Here is a 15273-nt window from a genome sequence, read left to right as displayed (position 1 = left end):
TGCTTTGTATAAATTACCTAAAAAGCTAAGCTAAAGAAAATGATTTCTTAAATGGCTTTTACAGTTTGAAATTAAACTTATGTCCCTTACAGGAGTTCTTTTATGATGAAAATTGAATGTGCTTCGATGTAGTAAAATCGTATCTGTGTCGTCTGCTGTTAGCAAGTTCTCGGAAATGAGCATCTATATACGATTTTCGTCCTTTCAAGTTAAAAGTCAACGTCTGAAACTGTTGTTGTCATTTTGAATTCGTGTTGAATCATACGACATACGAAACTTCACCTCGCCTGGAAACAAAGATTTGGCCAAGGGTCAAGTCACGCACGGACGTACGCGATCTGTCGATTTCCTTGAATTTAAAACAATGTTCACAATGGACTGCAAACGACGCTTTAATGTGACTGTTCACGCCAAGATCTACTGTTGGCACTGATTTGATCACACTACAAGAAGTACCATAAGGAGAAACTTCCGAAAGGTAAGTTTCAGACAGGTATATTGTGCTCAAGCTTGTACGATGGCGGGTATCGCACAATAGCACAAGCGTTGAAGGAGTTACAAGAATGATACATATCGTAGTTTATTTAATATTTTTGCTGAATAGAAACAATGACAATTTAGGAAATTGGGAAACAAATTCATTATCACATGATCGCCGCATGATCGGCATTTATATCTTAGAATAGTAAACGACAGGTTCTGTATATTGTTTAAAAAATCGTCTAATTTTCTTCCGGTTTAAAAGAACATATTTTTCAGGCAACTTTAAAATACAATCTTGTTATTTCATTCACATCGTCAGTTTCGCTTTACGAGGATATAATGTTATGACGGTGCCTTTATCGTTGATCCGTCCTTGTGAAAACGGATGTGAAAGTAATATAAATGTTAATTAAATTGTTTTATCAGTGCTTTAATTAGTGTCGTAGAGTGGGGCATGAATGCTACATATAGGTTCTTCTTGTACAGATCAATTTTAAGGTTGAGTGATTGCAAGCACCAATTAATGTAGGAAACATTGCGTTGGTCGACATCGGGAATTCCCGTTCAAACTTTCCTCTCATTCCCTGCTAGCGGATATTAGTTGCCGCTATTTAAAGACATTAAAACATTATGAATAGAAGAGCACTCGAATAACATTTGAATCGTACTTTAAGTGTAATATTTCCTACCACTTTCCAGACGGTTACCACCATCGCAAAGTAACTTATTGGGTCGAAACAGAGTCATTTTAAAGAGGAATTTCATCATTTTATATTCGAATTTAGCCAGAACGCAACTATAATTTTGCTCACCCTACGCCTGTTTTCCGACTTCTCTACATATTTTCGTTATACGATACAATATTCTTACGATTACTATTGTGATTGCGCTCCTTGGTATAGACATCAAGCCAGCGCTCGTGATGTGAGCGTACTTACGGTTTTGTGTGACCCTCCTTTCCATGAAGTTGGCCGGCTATATTAATTACAATTAATATAAACCTTAACACAATGCAGTTCTTTTAAGCTGAGGGGCCTAATAGCAATCACAAGAGTAGTATATTTCTGCGCAATAACCGTGAACGTGCAATTTAATTCGGTTACTTTGTGCGAACATAAAACTATGCTATATAGACTATTTTTAAAAAGTGTACAAATTGATCAGGGTCAGTCTTTTCCTTGAAACTTGTCTTTCGAACTAAATCTGTCAAAAGGCGCTGTTTGTCTACTTTTGTTAACAGTATGGAGAACCTAGCACTGGTTGGCCTGCGCGTCCTCCGAGGTCCGGACTGGGCGGGTGGCGATGAAGATGGCGGAGAGGGCCATCTGGGCACCGTGAAGGAGGTCCTAAGAAATTGGCACGTGCGCGTGCTTTGGGACACTGGGCAAGAGAGCATCTGCAAGGCTGGTGCGGAAGGAAAGACAGAGTTGAGGATCTTTGATACTGCAGCTGTGGGTAAGAACAGAGAAAATAGTTTTTCAGACAGAAGACAGTTCTTAGCTGGCTTTCACTGCTCCTATGAATTCTACGTCCCCGTTTATATATGAAACTCGATAAGAAATCCTTTCCACACACACGCACACATTTGTTCGTTATAAATAAATCTGGCTTGTGGTTAGTAAAAGTAATTGTGCAGTGATGCTGCTGTAACCGAGTGGTAAGGTGGGGTTGTATGGTGACAACAACAGTTCAACACTCGAACCAAAAAGGCAGGAACAGTCAGCAGGTGTGCGACCCTTTATTTCTTGTACGATGGTCACGGCTGCGTCAATCGCCCGAGGCGCTAGAGGTCGGAGCTGTCTCTTCTTCGTCGTGTAGCTGTGCGCGCTGTCTCCGCCGACTCTGCCCTTATATACCTCTGGGAAGGGGTAAACTTTTGCGATGCTCTGATACGGTCGGAACAATACGCCGTTTTACCCTAGCCAATCACCGCTATTTGCCATCTCCCATAGCCAATCACCGCTATTTGCCATCTCTCACCATGCCCTAGCAGATCCCGCCAAAACTAGCAACAATGCTGGCCTAGCGGCCCTCTACACTGCAACCGCTGTTGTTCTAATAGTGATTGATGTGATGCCAGTGATGGTAACGGTGATAACATAGACACGGACAGGGAGACGGATGAGGGAATTGACGGACGCACGCAATCAGTTGTAGACCTGCACTCTTGGTAGCACTGATACAAAATGTTGACAACAAGCAATTACTAAAGATGTGACTGCTATTCTTTGGAAAAAAAAGACACGAAAAAAAAAAAACCAAAACCAAAATCAAATCAAAAACAAATGAAAAGGTAAAGGTAGTCCCCTAACATTTTGGTTAGTTGAAAAGTGAGGCCAAAGAAATCAACTTTCACCGGGACTAGCATTTTATATTGGTAGGGTCCATCTCATCTCTCTGGCTTCCTTTACTTTCACAGCCCTCTGTGCAGTCAGGTACCCGCTCCCGATAGCTTAGTCGACTGGGAAAATTTTCTGCATACACTGGTAGTTGACAGGAATTTTAACGCCTCTGGGATCTGAGGCAGTGCTGTAAACTATTCGGCTATCGCTTCTCTTGAAAAGACTAGCTTGTTGTCCGGAAAACGTGAACAGCAACAAGAAAAGGACAATAGATTGGCTACTAAACGTTTTGTTTTGTATAGCACCTAAAGCACTTTTTGTATGAGATACTCAATAAAGCATACTAGATGAGACAGCCAACATGCACTGAGCACGATTTATGTTGTGTAATAAGCAGAATGCACCCATTAGTTTCCTAGACTGTGGATAAACGAAGGAACAAAATGAAATATCCTTGCCTCCAAAAGAATTTTTTTTCGCCATGAGCAAGTTTCATGCTATTGGCATGGACAAATAGTTTCGGAGTTTCGGATTAACCGTAACATTCCACTTTTTGTAAGGAACATCGGAACTGCCGCAGTCTGCTCAGAACAGGGTATACTTGTTTTTAAAGCATTTTCACTAGGATGTGTCTACCACAGGTGTGCACCATTCTGGTAGCTTGTGTTCGTCGTGTGGAGAGAAGGATATTTTTGGCGCGCTGTGGAGCTGCGTGGACTGCACGACCTGTGACCTCTGCACCACGTGTTACGTACTGGACGAGCACGACACTGATCACTGCTTCTACAGACTAGACTTTCAGAATGCTCCTCGGTATGTATCTATTATGCTTCTAGGGCTAACGTAACATTAACGTAACATTATTCTGTGTTGTTGAGAGTAAGTTAGAAGAAAGCAGGAAATCTTTCACTTTCACACATCAAAATTTCTAAGGTCAGCGCTCGTGTGTGAGTGAGGGTGTGGGGGTGTGTATGTATGTGTGTGTATATGTATGCATGAGAGAGAGAGAGAGAGTGTGTGAGGTGAAAAAAGATGGAGAAGAAGCATTGACCAACTTTATCGAGAGCTCTCTCGGCAGAAAAAAGCGCGTGCTGGTCACTTCCTGTAGTCCACTATTCCTGTTGCAGTGTGGCGGTGGGCCAGAGGAAGGCAAGTGTGCGACTTGGTGCCGTGGGCTTGTTGCCAGGAGCTCGCGTGAGACGAGGAAAGGACTGGGCGTGGGGTGACCAGGACGGTGGGCACACAACTTCCGCTTCCTTTGTTTTAAATGCACCCCAATCTTTGTGTCTGATTTATCATGTCGTAGCTTTAGTATCTGTCTCTTGATTAGTTTGTAATACTTATTATCACGTAAAAAATAACTGACATGGCTCTCTATATAACAACAGTCATGCGTTGTATGTTTCGTATCGTTGTATCGGTCGTAACACGTAGTGGGGACCTTGATCTTTCTGTCATTGTCATTAGTAGGATAGCACAACGGTTAGAATACCTGATTCCACGGTCAGAAAAGGCACAACAGCCGGTTAGGTACCCGCATGGCGCATCGCATCACCTCCATCCAATATTTACCCACCTGTTGAACGGATACCCTCAGTGGGTTGTGGGAGAAGGCAGCGAGTGGGAAAAGATGGGGCCGTCCTCACAAGAAAGCTGGTTCTAAGTACGGTCTCTACCGCCTCACTTTTTTCACCTAGGCTGGGTGGATGGATGAATGAGCTAGAGAAAGAAAATAACGATGAACGCACACAATAGTTCACACTATAATAGTTTTCAATGTAATAAATGTCAAAATAAAAAAATTAAAAAGAGCGACACTGAAGTAAGAAAAGTCTGTGTCTTTGACAAACTCGACGGAAAACGTGAATCTCAGCTCCCTGTTCTTTACGGACGATCTATTTATACTGTCACGAAAAAATATATCAAATTGTCATAGAGGAAGCTGCTATGTTTCCACAACAGCTGTGTTTGGTGCAGGAGGACAAGATTCTGAAGGAACTCTGGAAAATTACGAGGAAGTTGGACCGCTTTTCAAGCGAGCACTGATGCGGGTTCGATGGGTGAACGGAGGGACCAACATCTACCGGGTGGGATTCAAAGGAAACGTAGATGTGGTCTGCATAGAGGAGGAAGCCAGATTCTTTTACTACAGAGATCATCTGCCTTGTCTTGGTCAGTAAATTTAATTTGTATTCAACCTTTCTAATGGTTTTCGCGTTCTACTATTTTAATGTTACATTTTCTTCTTGATGTATCACATCCTGAGTGATTGTTTTCCTTCAGAATTATGAAACAATACGCATATTTAAAAGACAGGATTAGCAGACATAAAGAGCCTACAGGAGAATAACATGAAGAAGAAAAGTAAGAAGGATATTGTAAAGACTTCCATGTAGCGAGCATAGTATTAACAAAAGCAGTTTTGTGACTGCAAGTGTTTTTGTTTTGTTATGTTGTTGTTGTTGTTGTTGTTTAACTTCTCATAAAGCCGGTCCACTGAAAGAGAATATTTTCTGTAATCCTTACAGGTACTGGAAACTTTGCTGGCTGGAACGATGAGGGGATCATCAGTTATCAGGCAGCATGCTCAGTTCATCCTGATGAAGGTGACGGTGGTATCAACAGCCACGACAAGGATAAACGGTCAAGGTCTGCTTTACTGGAAACAGCAAACGGTGCTGAAGGAGGGACGGACTTACCTGCCAAAGCAGAAGATATCTCTGATGTTCATCCTGAAGACAGTTCAGTTGCACAGAATGAGGACTGTGGGAAGATGACGTTGAGCTTCGAAAAGCTTTCGACCAACAAAACAGAGAGGTTGTGGGTGCTGAAGAATTGAAATTCGAGCCACTGTCTGAAAGAAAAGATGACTGCAGGAAAAGTACCGCGATTTAGCGCCGAAAGGAACCGTTTCAGGCCCGGGGGTAGGTGGACGTTTCACCGGAAGTGGACGTGACGAAGGTTTTGCCCTCGGTGCGTACGCAAGTCCTAAGGAAGATCAGAGTACATTAACCGTAGGCAACAAAGCCTCCATTCGTGTCAGTGAGGACTGTTTGAGGGTTTTGCAAAAGGACTTTGGGGGCACAACGTTGGGGATGGTATCGGTAAGCACTTTTTAACCTTTCTTCTGGTTCTTTTTCCATAATAAATACTGACAAGATTTTGTGGAATGGAAATTTTAATAGTATCTTGAAAATTTGGGCAGCGAATAGGTGACATTGCACGCTATAGAGGACTGATTATAGGTTGTATGCTGTTAACTATCAAATGTTTCCAAAAATGGGTTTTAATCATCATTAAATGTGTTTAAAAATTTATTTTAAGCTTACACTTTTGCATCATTCTTCAGATTTATTCGCTGAACTTTTAATTAAAGAGATAAATAAATAAAAGCATGATAAACATATTTAAAGATCAAAGTGGAGAGAGGGTGACTGGTAAAAATAGTAGAATAAAAACTTTGCAGCATATGCGAGGACAGCTAGTTGAGCATGTACATAACTAGATTCATAGACACAAAGTTTAGTGTATGTCAAAACTATTGGATATTATATCAAACACTTTCTTCCATCGCTGGCATGTCCGTGTGGTGCTATATCGGTCTAGCTGGTGAGGTGATCTCCATCATGTTTGTGTGGTAGAGTATCGGTCTGACGGGTGTGGTGACTTCCATCACAGCAGCGGGCGCGGTTCACGTTCGTTTCTTATCTCTGGCGTACCGCTTCAACCCTGACGCCCTCATCAAGGTGTGCGAGCTGAGGGTGGGTCAGCGCGTTCGCATATCCACTGACGTGGACCTCGTGAAAGTGCTGAACACCAGAGTCGGGTGGGTGTCACCAATGAACAAGGTAGGTTCAGGTAAATGCTGAGTAGCTAATTATTGCATGTAGGCTTTTTTGTTCCTCAGATGCGAGGGGTGGTCCAAATTTTTTGTTCACTTTTGTCCGTGGGGGCAGAAAGTGATAAAATCAGCTGTTTCCTTTGCACAGATTCTCTTCCAAAAGGTTAATCCTATGGCGAAATGTAAAGTGCTTGTCAGATATTGAGGAGGATGTGTCATGGGTTCAGATACTGCCTTTAGTACAAGTAAACTTTTTAAGTGACACCTGGTTACACACTACTTTGCCATGATGCAATTTGGTTGCTAACGGCGAGAAACATTAATATCCAATTGTTTGATGATTTTTGTTTAAAATCCAGATTTTTACCTTGTTATTTTTACAGTGAACACACAAATTTTAATGATGAATGGACTTAATTACTTATCTGTAACTATACTTTCCAGATAATGATTTCAGCACATTTTTAGCTCTTGTCTGAGTCAGTGACTCTTTAAAAAAAAAACTACACTCTTGTCGTTGTATCTGACAGATCCTGGGGAGGGTGGGCAAAATCGTCAAAATTGATAGCGATGGTGATGTCCGGGTAGACTTCGGAGATTGCAGATTCAACCTCTCACCTGGCTGCTGTACACCTGAGCCAGGAGACAGAGACGACTTTTGGAGAGACGAGGAAACACAGAACGAGCCTCAGGCATCTTCACTCGACGATTCTGATGACGATTCTTCAGGTATAGATGCAGCTGATGCTTCTTCATACAAAAGCAATTGGCACAGTTTAATTACGGTATTATAACAATTAGTCAAATTTCTTTTTTTCTAGAGAATCCAAAATGCTAACTAGCGCGCTATCAGTTTGTTCAGTTGTGTGTGTGTGGAGGGGGCGACAGGTCTCAGCCAGAAGCCCGAGTGTAAAACGTTGATGCTGCAAAAAATGATAGAACTCCCAATAGTGGCTTCCCTTGACTCAGCTTTACTAGTATAACGCTTTATTCGAGTATTGTTTCCTAGACAAGATACACGAATATTAACTGATTAGAACGATGACAAGTTCGTAAAGTATACAAGCATCCACACACACATACAATTAGTACACACGTATATCATGTATTAGGTATTGTGTGGTGTTATATCGGTCTAACCGGTGTGATGACCTCCATCATGTTTGTGTGGTAGAGTATCGGTATGAGCGGTATTTATCAGAATAAAGTAGGTTATACATATATGTTTATTAATCTTTGCGGCAGATCGAGGTCGCTTAATCCGGAAGTTGGCCGCCGGGGGCATCAGAGGACTCGGGGGTCTAGGGGGTCTCGGAGGTCTCGGAGGTCTCGGAGGGCTAGGTTTTCGCGAGCTGAGGAGTGTGCTCTCTGCCGCCCGCGACGACGATGGCGACTCCGATGTCGGACGCCTTTACTTGGCCATCAACAACAGCGACATCGACAGAGTTAGAAGTCTGTGTGCTGCCAATCCTAGTTTGGTAAGGGTTCACATATGTCTTATTTTGTCATTATTTGCTTTGCCAACCTTTTTGAAGAGAAAGATCAGTCATGGTTAAAAAAAGGAATCGTGAGGAATGCAATAGCATATTGGTCTGAACGGAAATGATAGGTAAATGGTTCAGCTTGGCTTACAATGTACGCATTTTGTAAACACTCCAGCAGGCCCGCATATATACTCACGTGTTGCATATGACTCTCCTCTTTGAGATTAACGGACACGTGTCGAGCAGTGATTGGCTAGTCGGAGGTAGACTGAGGTAGACTGTCCGCACGCTTTGTCACAGGTAAATGCTATACATAAGGACCTGACTCCTCTTATGCTGGCCTGTCTCCGCGGCAAACGTCACATCGTCCGAGAGCTACTGAAGCTAGGCGCGGATGTCAACGCTCAGGGAGTGAAACAGCAGACGGCTCTTGGAGTCGCGCTGGAGGCGTGAGTAGCTAGTGGTTTCTTCTCCATATGATTTTAAGCTGTAGATCATCTCGATGTTCTAGATATACTTTAGTTGACACAATAAATAAAACACAGAATATGATATTCATTAGAAAAAGTAGGTTGTGTAACGGAATAAGTATCTTTGAAGTCCCCGTAATCTTTTCTGAGTTCAGAAAACTGATTTAGAATTAGTCGATTCTAGAACAATTGTTATGACAAGCACCAGGAGCAATTGAGCAGCATTAAGTAGCCTGGGTATAGCAGTGGTCATAATCCAAGGCCAGTAAATGTATCGACAGTACACTTAAGTGACCAACACACATCAACTGATTTTTCCTCATCAGTATAGGTGAGAAAGAGCTCGAGAGTGACTGCCAAGGACTCATAGCATCCAAAGGGCAAACAAATCCCAGATGGAGTATCTGAAATGATTTTCACTTTCTTTGGGGTAGAAATAATTATAGTAACGATGTGATCCCCTTTTAAGGAAGTAGCGTTCAAAAGCGGTTGTAGAATACTATGATAAGGCATAATTATGTATCGTTTGCGTCAGTGAGTACATGCATGTTTGTAGGTAAGATCACACGCGCGTGTGCGTGTGTGTGTGCGTGTGTGTGTTAAGGTGCCCTCGTGTAAGACTACAATTTTGTGTTCCAAACACGAAGCTACTTCTGATATCGAGGCACCTGTGTTCTGACCGTGGGGCTTGTCTCAACAGGAAGGAAGAGGAGATAGCGCTGCTGCTGCTTGAGCATGGAGCTGATGCTGTCCAGAGAAACAGTAAGGACCGCACGCCCCTTCACATGGCCGCCAGTTGTGGTATGACCGAGGCCGCCCAGGTCCTCATCTACATGGGCGCCGACGTCAATGCTCAGGTAAGACACTTAGTCTCGGGACATTGCATCGTAGACAACAACGCACTGACTCAAAACGACTAATTTCTAGAGTGTTCTCCGTTCGGAGGGAACTGACATCTCTCTGCTATGTTATATGTGCTTAATCTTTATCTGGCCTCTTCTTTTATTTATTATTCTTTTGATCTTTTATTGTGTATCTTTTGTTTCTACGTCCTTGTACTATATATCCGTCTCTGTCATAATAAAGTTGAAAGTTACTGTTTCAGGCAATTTTGTCATTGACCCATATCTCACGTCTATGTTTATATATATAGAGCTAGGTTAGTTCACAAAAAAATGACAAGGGAAGAAGAGTAATAAGACAGAAGAGAAAGAGAAAATGAAAGGGAATAATATGAAGAGACGAAGATGCTACACAAATCATACTAAGACCTCACATACACCGTTTTTGTCTGACAGGACAAGTATGGAGATACACCTCTTCACGACGCAATTTCGACTGGCCGGGACTTTCTGGCGGAGATCCTTATACAAATGGACACTGTCAACACCACCATCGTCAACAAGAACGGCTTCAACCCTCTACAGCTCGCCTGCTACAAAGGCAACGCATGGTTGAGTATTAGGCACATACGTGTATTTATTGGTCGGTACTTCCCTCTGTGTGTCTGTGTCAGCCACCAAAAGAGGATTTAATCCCCCTTCTTCCTGATAATATTGACGACGGTGTACAACAGTATCAGTCTCTAAGTGTGAACGAGTTGCCTCGTCTGTGTTCCAGACAGTTGCATCACTAACCTTCTCCTCTTGTAACACTAATTACTGTTATAAACTTTAAGTAGCTGTGCAACAAAAACAATGAAACTCTCTCCCTTTCTATATCCGCCATCTACCCAAAATCGAATCCTTTAAATGTGATCTGAAAAAGCACTCTTCCTTTGATCATTATTCCTAACAACAGTCCACACAACGCTAGTCTTGCCACAGCCTTTCCCCAATTACGCTTATTGCTGATTCCCTACTCGTCTTTCTTTGCAAAATCATGATATTCAAGTTCCTGTTGCTTGATTCCTCTTTGATTTTCTTTATTTGCCTTCTATTTCGTTATCTATACTGTTTTTCATCCTTCCGTCGTTCATATGTTATTTGTTTTTGTGTCCCTCGTATGTTGCCCATGCCTCGTTCTTGTTCTTAATCGCTACGAGCATGCTCCTTTCGAGTGTGGGTTAGCGCCATACAAATCTTTTATTATTATTATTACTGTCCTCTTGTCTGTGTCGCTAACCTATCCTCTTGTATCACTGACGACTATCCCTTGGTATGAATCACTGACAGTAGTTCTTTTGCTTCAGCTGCGTGAGCCATCTGCTAACACGTGACCGTAGTGCGGTGGACAAACTGTTCCGCGGAGACCTCACTGCTCTTCATATGGCGGTCATTGCCAACTGTACAGAGGCTGTAAGGCTGCTTGTCAGCATGGTGAGTACACCTCCACTCTGAATGGCACATTATCAATTTGGAGTGACTCATGATTAAGATCATAAAGAAGATAAAAATGTTCGCATTATTAATTTCCAACAGAATATTAAAAAATAAAACTGACGATATTGCAAAAGAAATGTCATTAAATAATCACGATAGCAATGACTGTTTGGACAAACCTTTAGCATGGCTTTTGAACTTGAAAAATGTTTCCATGCCAGTCGTTCAATAACAGAAAGAATTATTTACATTTCATCCTCAACTCTTGTTTGCACTTTCTATGTCTTTTCCGACTGTGCTTTGATGCACAGAACAAAGAACAGAGAGAAAGAGATAGTAAGGAATTATGATAGCTCAAATTATGCTACAGGGTGGTGCTAACATCAACCTGGCTAGTGGAGACAAAGGGGTATCTGCACTGCACCTTGCGGGCTTGCGTAAATTTGTGCCCATTGTAGAGCTTCTCTTGGATCTCGGTGAGCACCATAGCGAATCCGCACAATATCCGAGTTGTCTGAAGTCTTGTTCGATTGGTGACAAAAGTTCATATCGACTTAACTGACTTTGCGTGAAACTTTGAAAACTACTAGTGGGATTCATTTTTTTTCCTTGTGCATGATGGCAACTGTAAAAATATTCATATACTGCCTTTAATAACTTATTGTTGAAATGTGGCTTTTAAAGTATAACACAAATCTTCAGTACCGGAATTAAGCGTAGGTGGTTAATGAATTATAAATAAATAATTAAAATTAGAAATGAACAATTCGAGAGTATCGAAAGTGCGTGCTTGCGCGTTTGTGTGTGTGTGTGTGTGTGAGAGAGAGAGAGAGAGAGAGAGAGAAAAAAAAGTGAGAACTCGCATCAACCAGGCCTCTTCGTGTCCAGGTGCTGATGTGAATATTCAAGACCGAGAAGGAGACACTCCCCTCCACCATACCATGGGAGGTTCTAGCGGCCGACATTTAACGGTAAGAGATTTATACATTTCATACTTCCATACCGATGAGGTGTTTTTACATTCAGTAAATTGCTATTTATGAATACCCACTGCCTTCTTGGCGTAGCCCACAGAAGCAAACACAAGAGCTTCATCGCCATGCTATGGGAGCTTGTTAATATTTGGCCGACACCTTCTGTCTGCAGAGCGAAGAACGGGAGAAGGACACTGCTGAGCGGATTCGTGTTGCAAACATTCTGATTGCCCACGGCGCCTTCGTGGACGCCGAGAACCGGCAAGGGAAGACAGCGCTAGTGTACGGCCGTCCTGAGATCCGCACAGGCGTGGAACTGTTCATGAAAGCCAAGTATGGCACATGTTCGCCCACTCCATATCAGCTTATTTAAAGTCTGCCTTATGTGATACGCCATCAGCGGACAGTAGAGTTTTAAACATGGCCTTAGAATACACTTGTTAGAGAAACATTCAGAGCTTTTGGTCGCAAGTTTCAGTCTGGCTATTGTTTCATATCATATGTAACCTCAGCTTTGTTTTCATTTGTTGTACAGTTTATACTGTTCATGTTAATTGTTGGAACATGACACTCTTGTTGTGGCAGTGCGCTAAACATATACGTTCATAATTATAACGAATTAACAAGATTCGATATTGCACACAGGATACCAGTTAGGATTGCGGGTTTTCTCAATGTAATATAAACAAGAAAATTATTGTATATATATAATAGTAGATGATATAAAGTCATAGGTAGGAGAAACGCGGCTTATGTACTTTAATGCTAGCTCGGTATTCCATTTATTAGTGAAAATGGGCATCTGTCCTTTTATTATCTGTCCACCTCTGACCAAAGGTTGACAACGACATTTGAGAAGCCCAGAAATCATTTATTACTATTAATAACCTAACAACAAAGTTAATTTATACAGCACTTTACCCACCATTAAGGGCTAGTGCAAAGTGCTTCACAAATAAAAAAAAACCCCAGACTAATTAATAATAATCGTCTTAAGACAAAGAGTTAATTGTATTCTCGGCTAGTGGAGCTACTAATGTAGAGAAAAAGGTAAACGCCATCAGCACAGGTACATTACTGAAATATCACTTTCTAGGCCTTCTGACAGCCTTTTGATGTTTGTTTCTTATTGATGTGGGTCTTGTCAGCCCCCAACTGGTTCGAGTCAAAAGCGCGAGACGACAAGAAGAAGAGAGCGGCCCATTGAAGACAACGATCCTGATGTCAGCACTGAAGGGTTTGAGCCTGACCAACTGTCTGACATGCGGTGCGCGTGCAGACGGGTCCGCAATGCCGTGCGGCCATACTACGCTGTGTGCAACCTGCAGCGCACGTGCCACGCGCTGTCCGCTGTGCCAACGCCAAGTGCTGGGATGTCAGGTCGCCAAAGGTCAGTTGCAGGACGTGGTTCGTTTCTTTTCGACCGGCTTGCAAAAACGTAAGCGCAGACATTTTTACTTAGTCCTTTCCTGCTATCCGATCATTATGCAGTAATTTAAATAGATGCTAATACACTTAAAGTATTAGCCAGCTGCTGGTCTTGACAGTGAAGTTGATGCAGGTCAAGCGCATGGTGTGCTGTGCGGATATTGGAGGGCTTGGTTCTTACTAAAGTTATACTTATAAAGTATATAACATATAGACTGCTGTGTTTGTTTCTCTTTTGAATATTCTGAAGGTCTTTTGGATTTTTTAATGTTATCGACAAGTGTGCAATGAGGATAAGTGCATATGTTCGTGGTTATAGGTTTGAGTTTGTATTTTGGCCAGAATAACTGAGCAGAAGAAACATAGTTCTTGTCCACGAGGGCTAATGGCATCACGTGATCAAAAGATGAAAGTATGTGCACATGCACATGCGTAGCGCAGGCTGATGGGAACAACAGTGGTTTGCCGGACTCGTAATGGTCACTTTTAAAAAGCGCTACAAGAGAGGGAGATGAACAGCTATCAAACAAGTTACAGACGTGTGCTTCTTTTTATGTTTAATACAGACCACTAATTATTACTGATATTACAACTGTTTAACTCTTTTCTCAAAGGTGAAAGGTGAAAGTCCCATACTAGTGTGATCATAGGCGATAGAATTGGGAATACATATTTTGTAATCTTTTTTTGTATTCTGGTTGCTCCATCTGAACGACAACGACTCGGAGACTGTCAACATGTGTTATTGAAAGTTAGAACGCTAATGAGTCTAAGGAATAAAAAAGGAAAGAACATGAATGAACGGTAAAAAATAAAAACAATGTGACCACTAGATCCGCTTAGCAATTGGATTTCCCTCCTCTTCAGCAAGTAATTAAAACTAGCCCACCCACCCCCCCTATAAGCATCCTGCTTAGCACCAGCGAAAAGGGCAAGTTAGTAAAAATATCTCTTCTGGCACGTGAGACGCAAAGGAAAGAAAGAAAAAGAAAGAGAAAGAAAAAGAAAGAGAGATCAACGGATTGGGTTAGAGGCGCACAACGCAATTTTCTGAAAGTGGATCATCGTGTACAAGGTTCAGCCTATTAAAAATAGTCTAACCTCTCTTTCAACCTTCCTTAATGTGGCCGGACTTATCGGATAGCCTCATAACAGTTTTTCAGTCTAAAATCGGAATCCAGCTCAGCAGCTGAACGCATTAACCAGCCAGCATGTCTGTTTGTTACTAGAACGATTTGGTATTAATGATTAACTCCATTGCGTTTGCTCGTGGTGAATATAGTCCATCTAGAATAGATGATAATGATGATGATGATTATTCCTGCAAAAGTCTAGCACGCTGAACACACTGCTAACATCAACAGCATGTGAACTATCAAACTGGTTTTTTTTTCAACAGGTGACGTGTCTTCCACTGTTTCTACGCCTTCCGGTGGAATAAAGCCAGGAGCAGACGAATGTGGGTCGTCTACTTCCGAAATGACTGCGCATGCCGGTGTGACGTCAGTTCCGGCGAGTGTCTCGTCCGCTTCAGTCTCTTCTAACTTTCGGGCACTCATACAACTGCAAGGAACTGAGACACGTGTTGCTAGTGACAGAGACTGCACCAAAGTGACGCAGTGCCAGCCGGCCGACAGTCGCTGGCTCGCTGATGGCGCTTCTCTTGTTGGTGAAGGTGGCGAAGCTGGAGAAGCTGGAGCAAGGCTCCAGTGCGGTTGCAGCTGGTCTGGAAGTTAACGAGGATGTTGAGGATGATCTGAATGAAGATGCGACTGCAGATTTGGTGTGCTTGTCTATCGGCGATGAAACTGTGGCTGAGGCTGGAGAGACAGAACTGGACAAGTCTCCCGAGGTGTCAGCCGCGACCCCCTTCGCGGAAGAACATAGCGTGACGTCATCGGTCGACAACGAAGAGACACCAGAGCGGTGC

At 42.4% G+C, this 15273-nt stretch overlaps 2 protein-coding genes across 2 annotated transcripts; both read left to right on the top strand.

Annotated features, from left to right (window-relative positions):
• Positions 1 to 101: 101 nt before the first annotated feature.
• On the top strand, positions 102 to 5694 carry LOC112557203 (E3 ubiquitin-protein ligase MIB1-like). Its single transcript, XM_025226915.1, has 6 exons — positions 102 to 478; positions 1724 to 1938; positions 3467 to 3638; positions 3953 to 4059; positions 4803 to 4997; positions 5354 to 5694. The coding sequence occupies exons 2-6, from the start codon at positions 1725 to 1727 to the stop codon at positions 5662 to 5664; spliced, it is 999 nt and encodes a 332-aa protein (XP_025082700.1). The 5' UTR covers positions 102 to 478; position 1724; the 3' UTR covers positions 5665 to 5694.
• Positions 5695 to 5800: 106 nt separating this feature from the next.
• On the top strand, positions 5801 to 15119 carry LOC112557202 (E3 ubiquitin-protein ligase MIB2-like). The gene is made up of 13 exons (XM_025226914.1): positions 5801 to 5929; positions 6467 to 6673; positions 7197 to 7395; positions 7912 to 8144; positions 8451 to 8599; positions 9321 to 9477; positions 9919 to 10073; positions 10812 to 10938; positions 11312 to 11417; positions 11830 to 11912; positions 12088 to 12248; positions 13064 to 13305; positions 14743 to 15119. The coding sequence occupies exons 1-13, from the start codon at positions 5921 to 5923 to the stop codon at positions 15078 to 15080; spliced, it is 2166 nt and encodes a 721-aa protein (XP_025082699.1). The 5' UTR covers positions 5801 to 5920; the 3' UTR covers positions 15081 to 15119.
• Positions 15120 to 15273: the final 154 nt, after the last annotated feature.

The sequence above is a fragment of the Pomacea canaliculata genome, linkage group LG2, assembly GCF_003073045.1.
Source record: "Pomacea canaliculata isolate SZHN2017 linkage group LG2, ASM307304v1, whole genome shotgun sequence".
NCBI classification, from domain to species: domain Eukaryota; kingdom Metazoa; phylum Mollusca; class Gastropoda; order Architaenioglossa; family Ampullariidae; genus Pomacea; species Pomacea canaliculata.
Note: the sequence above shows the minus strand (reverse complement) of the source record. Positions and strands in the feature narration are given on the sequence as shown.

Bases quoted from the DNA above. Each gene is read 5' to 3' on its own strand.
- LOC112557202 (XM_025226914.1), top strand. The intron at 11,418-11,829 runs GTGAGCACCATA...CTTCGTGTCCAG, and splicing joins AGAGCTTCTCTTGGATCTCG to GTGCTGATGTGAATATTCAA. The intron at 13,306-14,742 runs GTCAGTTGCAGG...TTTTTTCAACAG, and splicing joins GGGATGTCAGGTCGCCAAAG to GTGACGTGTCTTCCACTGTT.
- LOC112557203 (XM_025226915.1), top strand. From the start codon at position 1,725: ATGGAGAACCTAGCACTGGTTGGCCTGCGCGTCCTCCGAGGTCCGGAC. The intron at 3,639-3,952 runs GTATGTATCTAT...TTCCTGTTGCAG, and splicing joins GACTTTCAGAATGCTCCTCG to TGTGGCGGTGGGCCAGAGGA. The intron at 4,998-5,353 runs GTCAGTAAATTT...TAATCCTTACAG, and splicing joins AGATCATCTGCCTTGTCTTG to GTACTGGAAACTTTGCTGGC.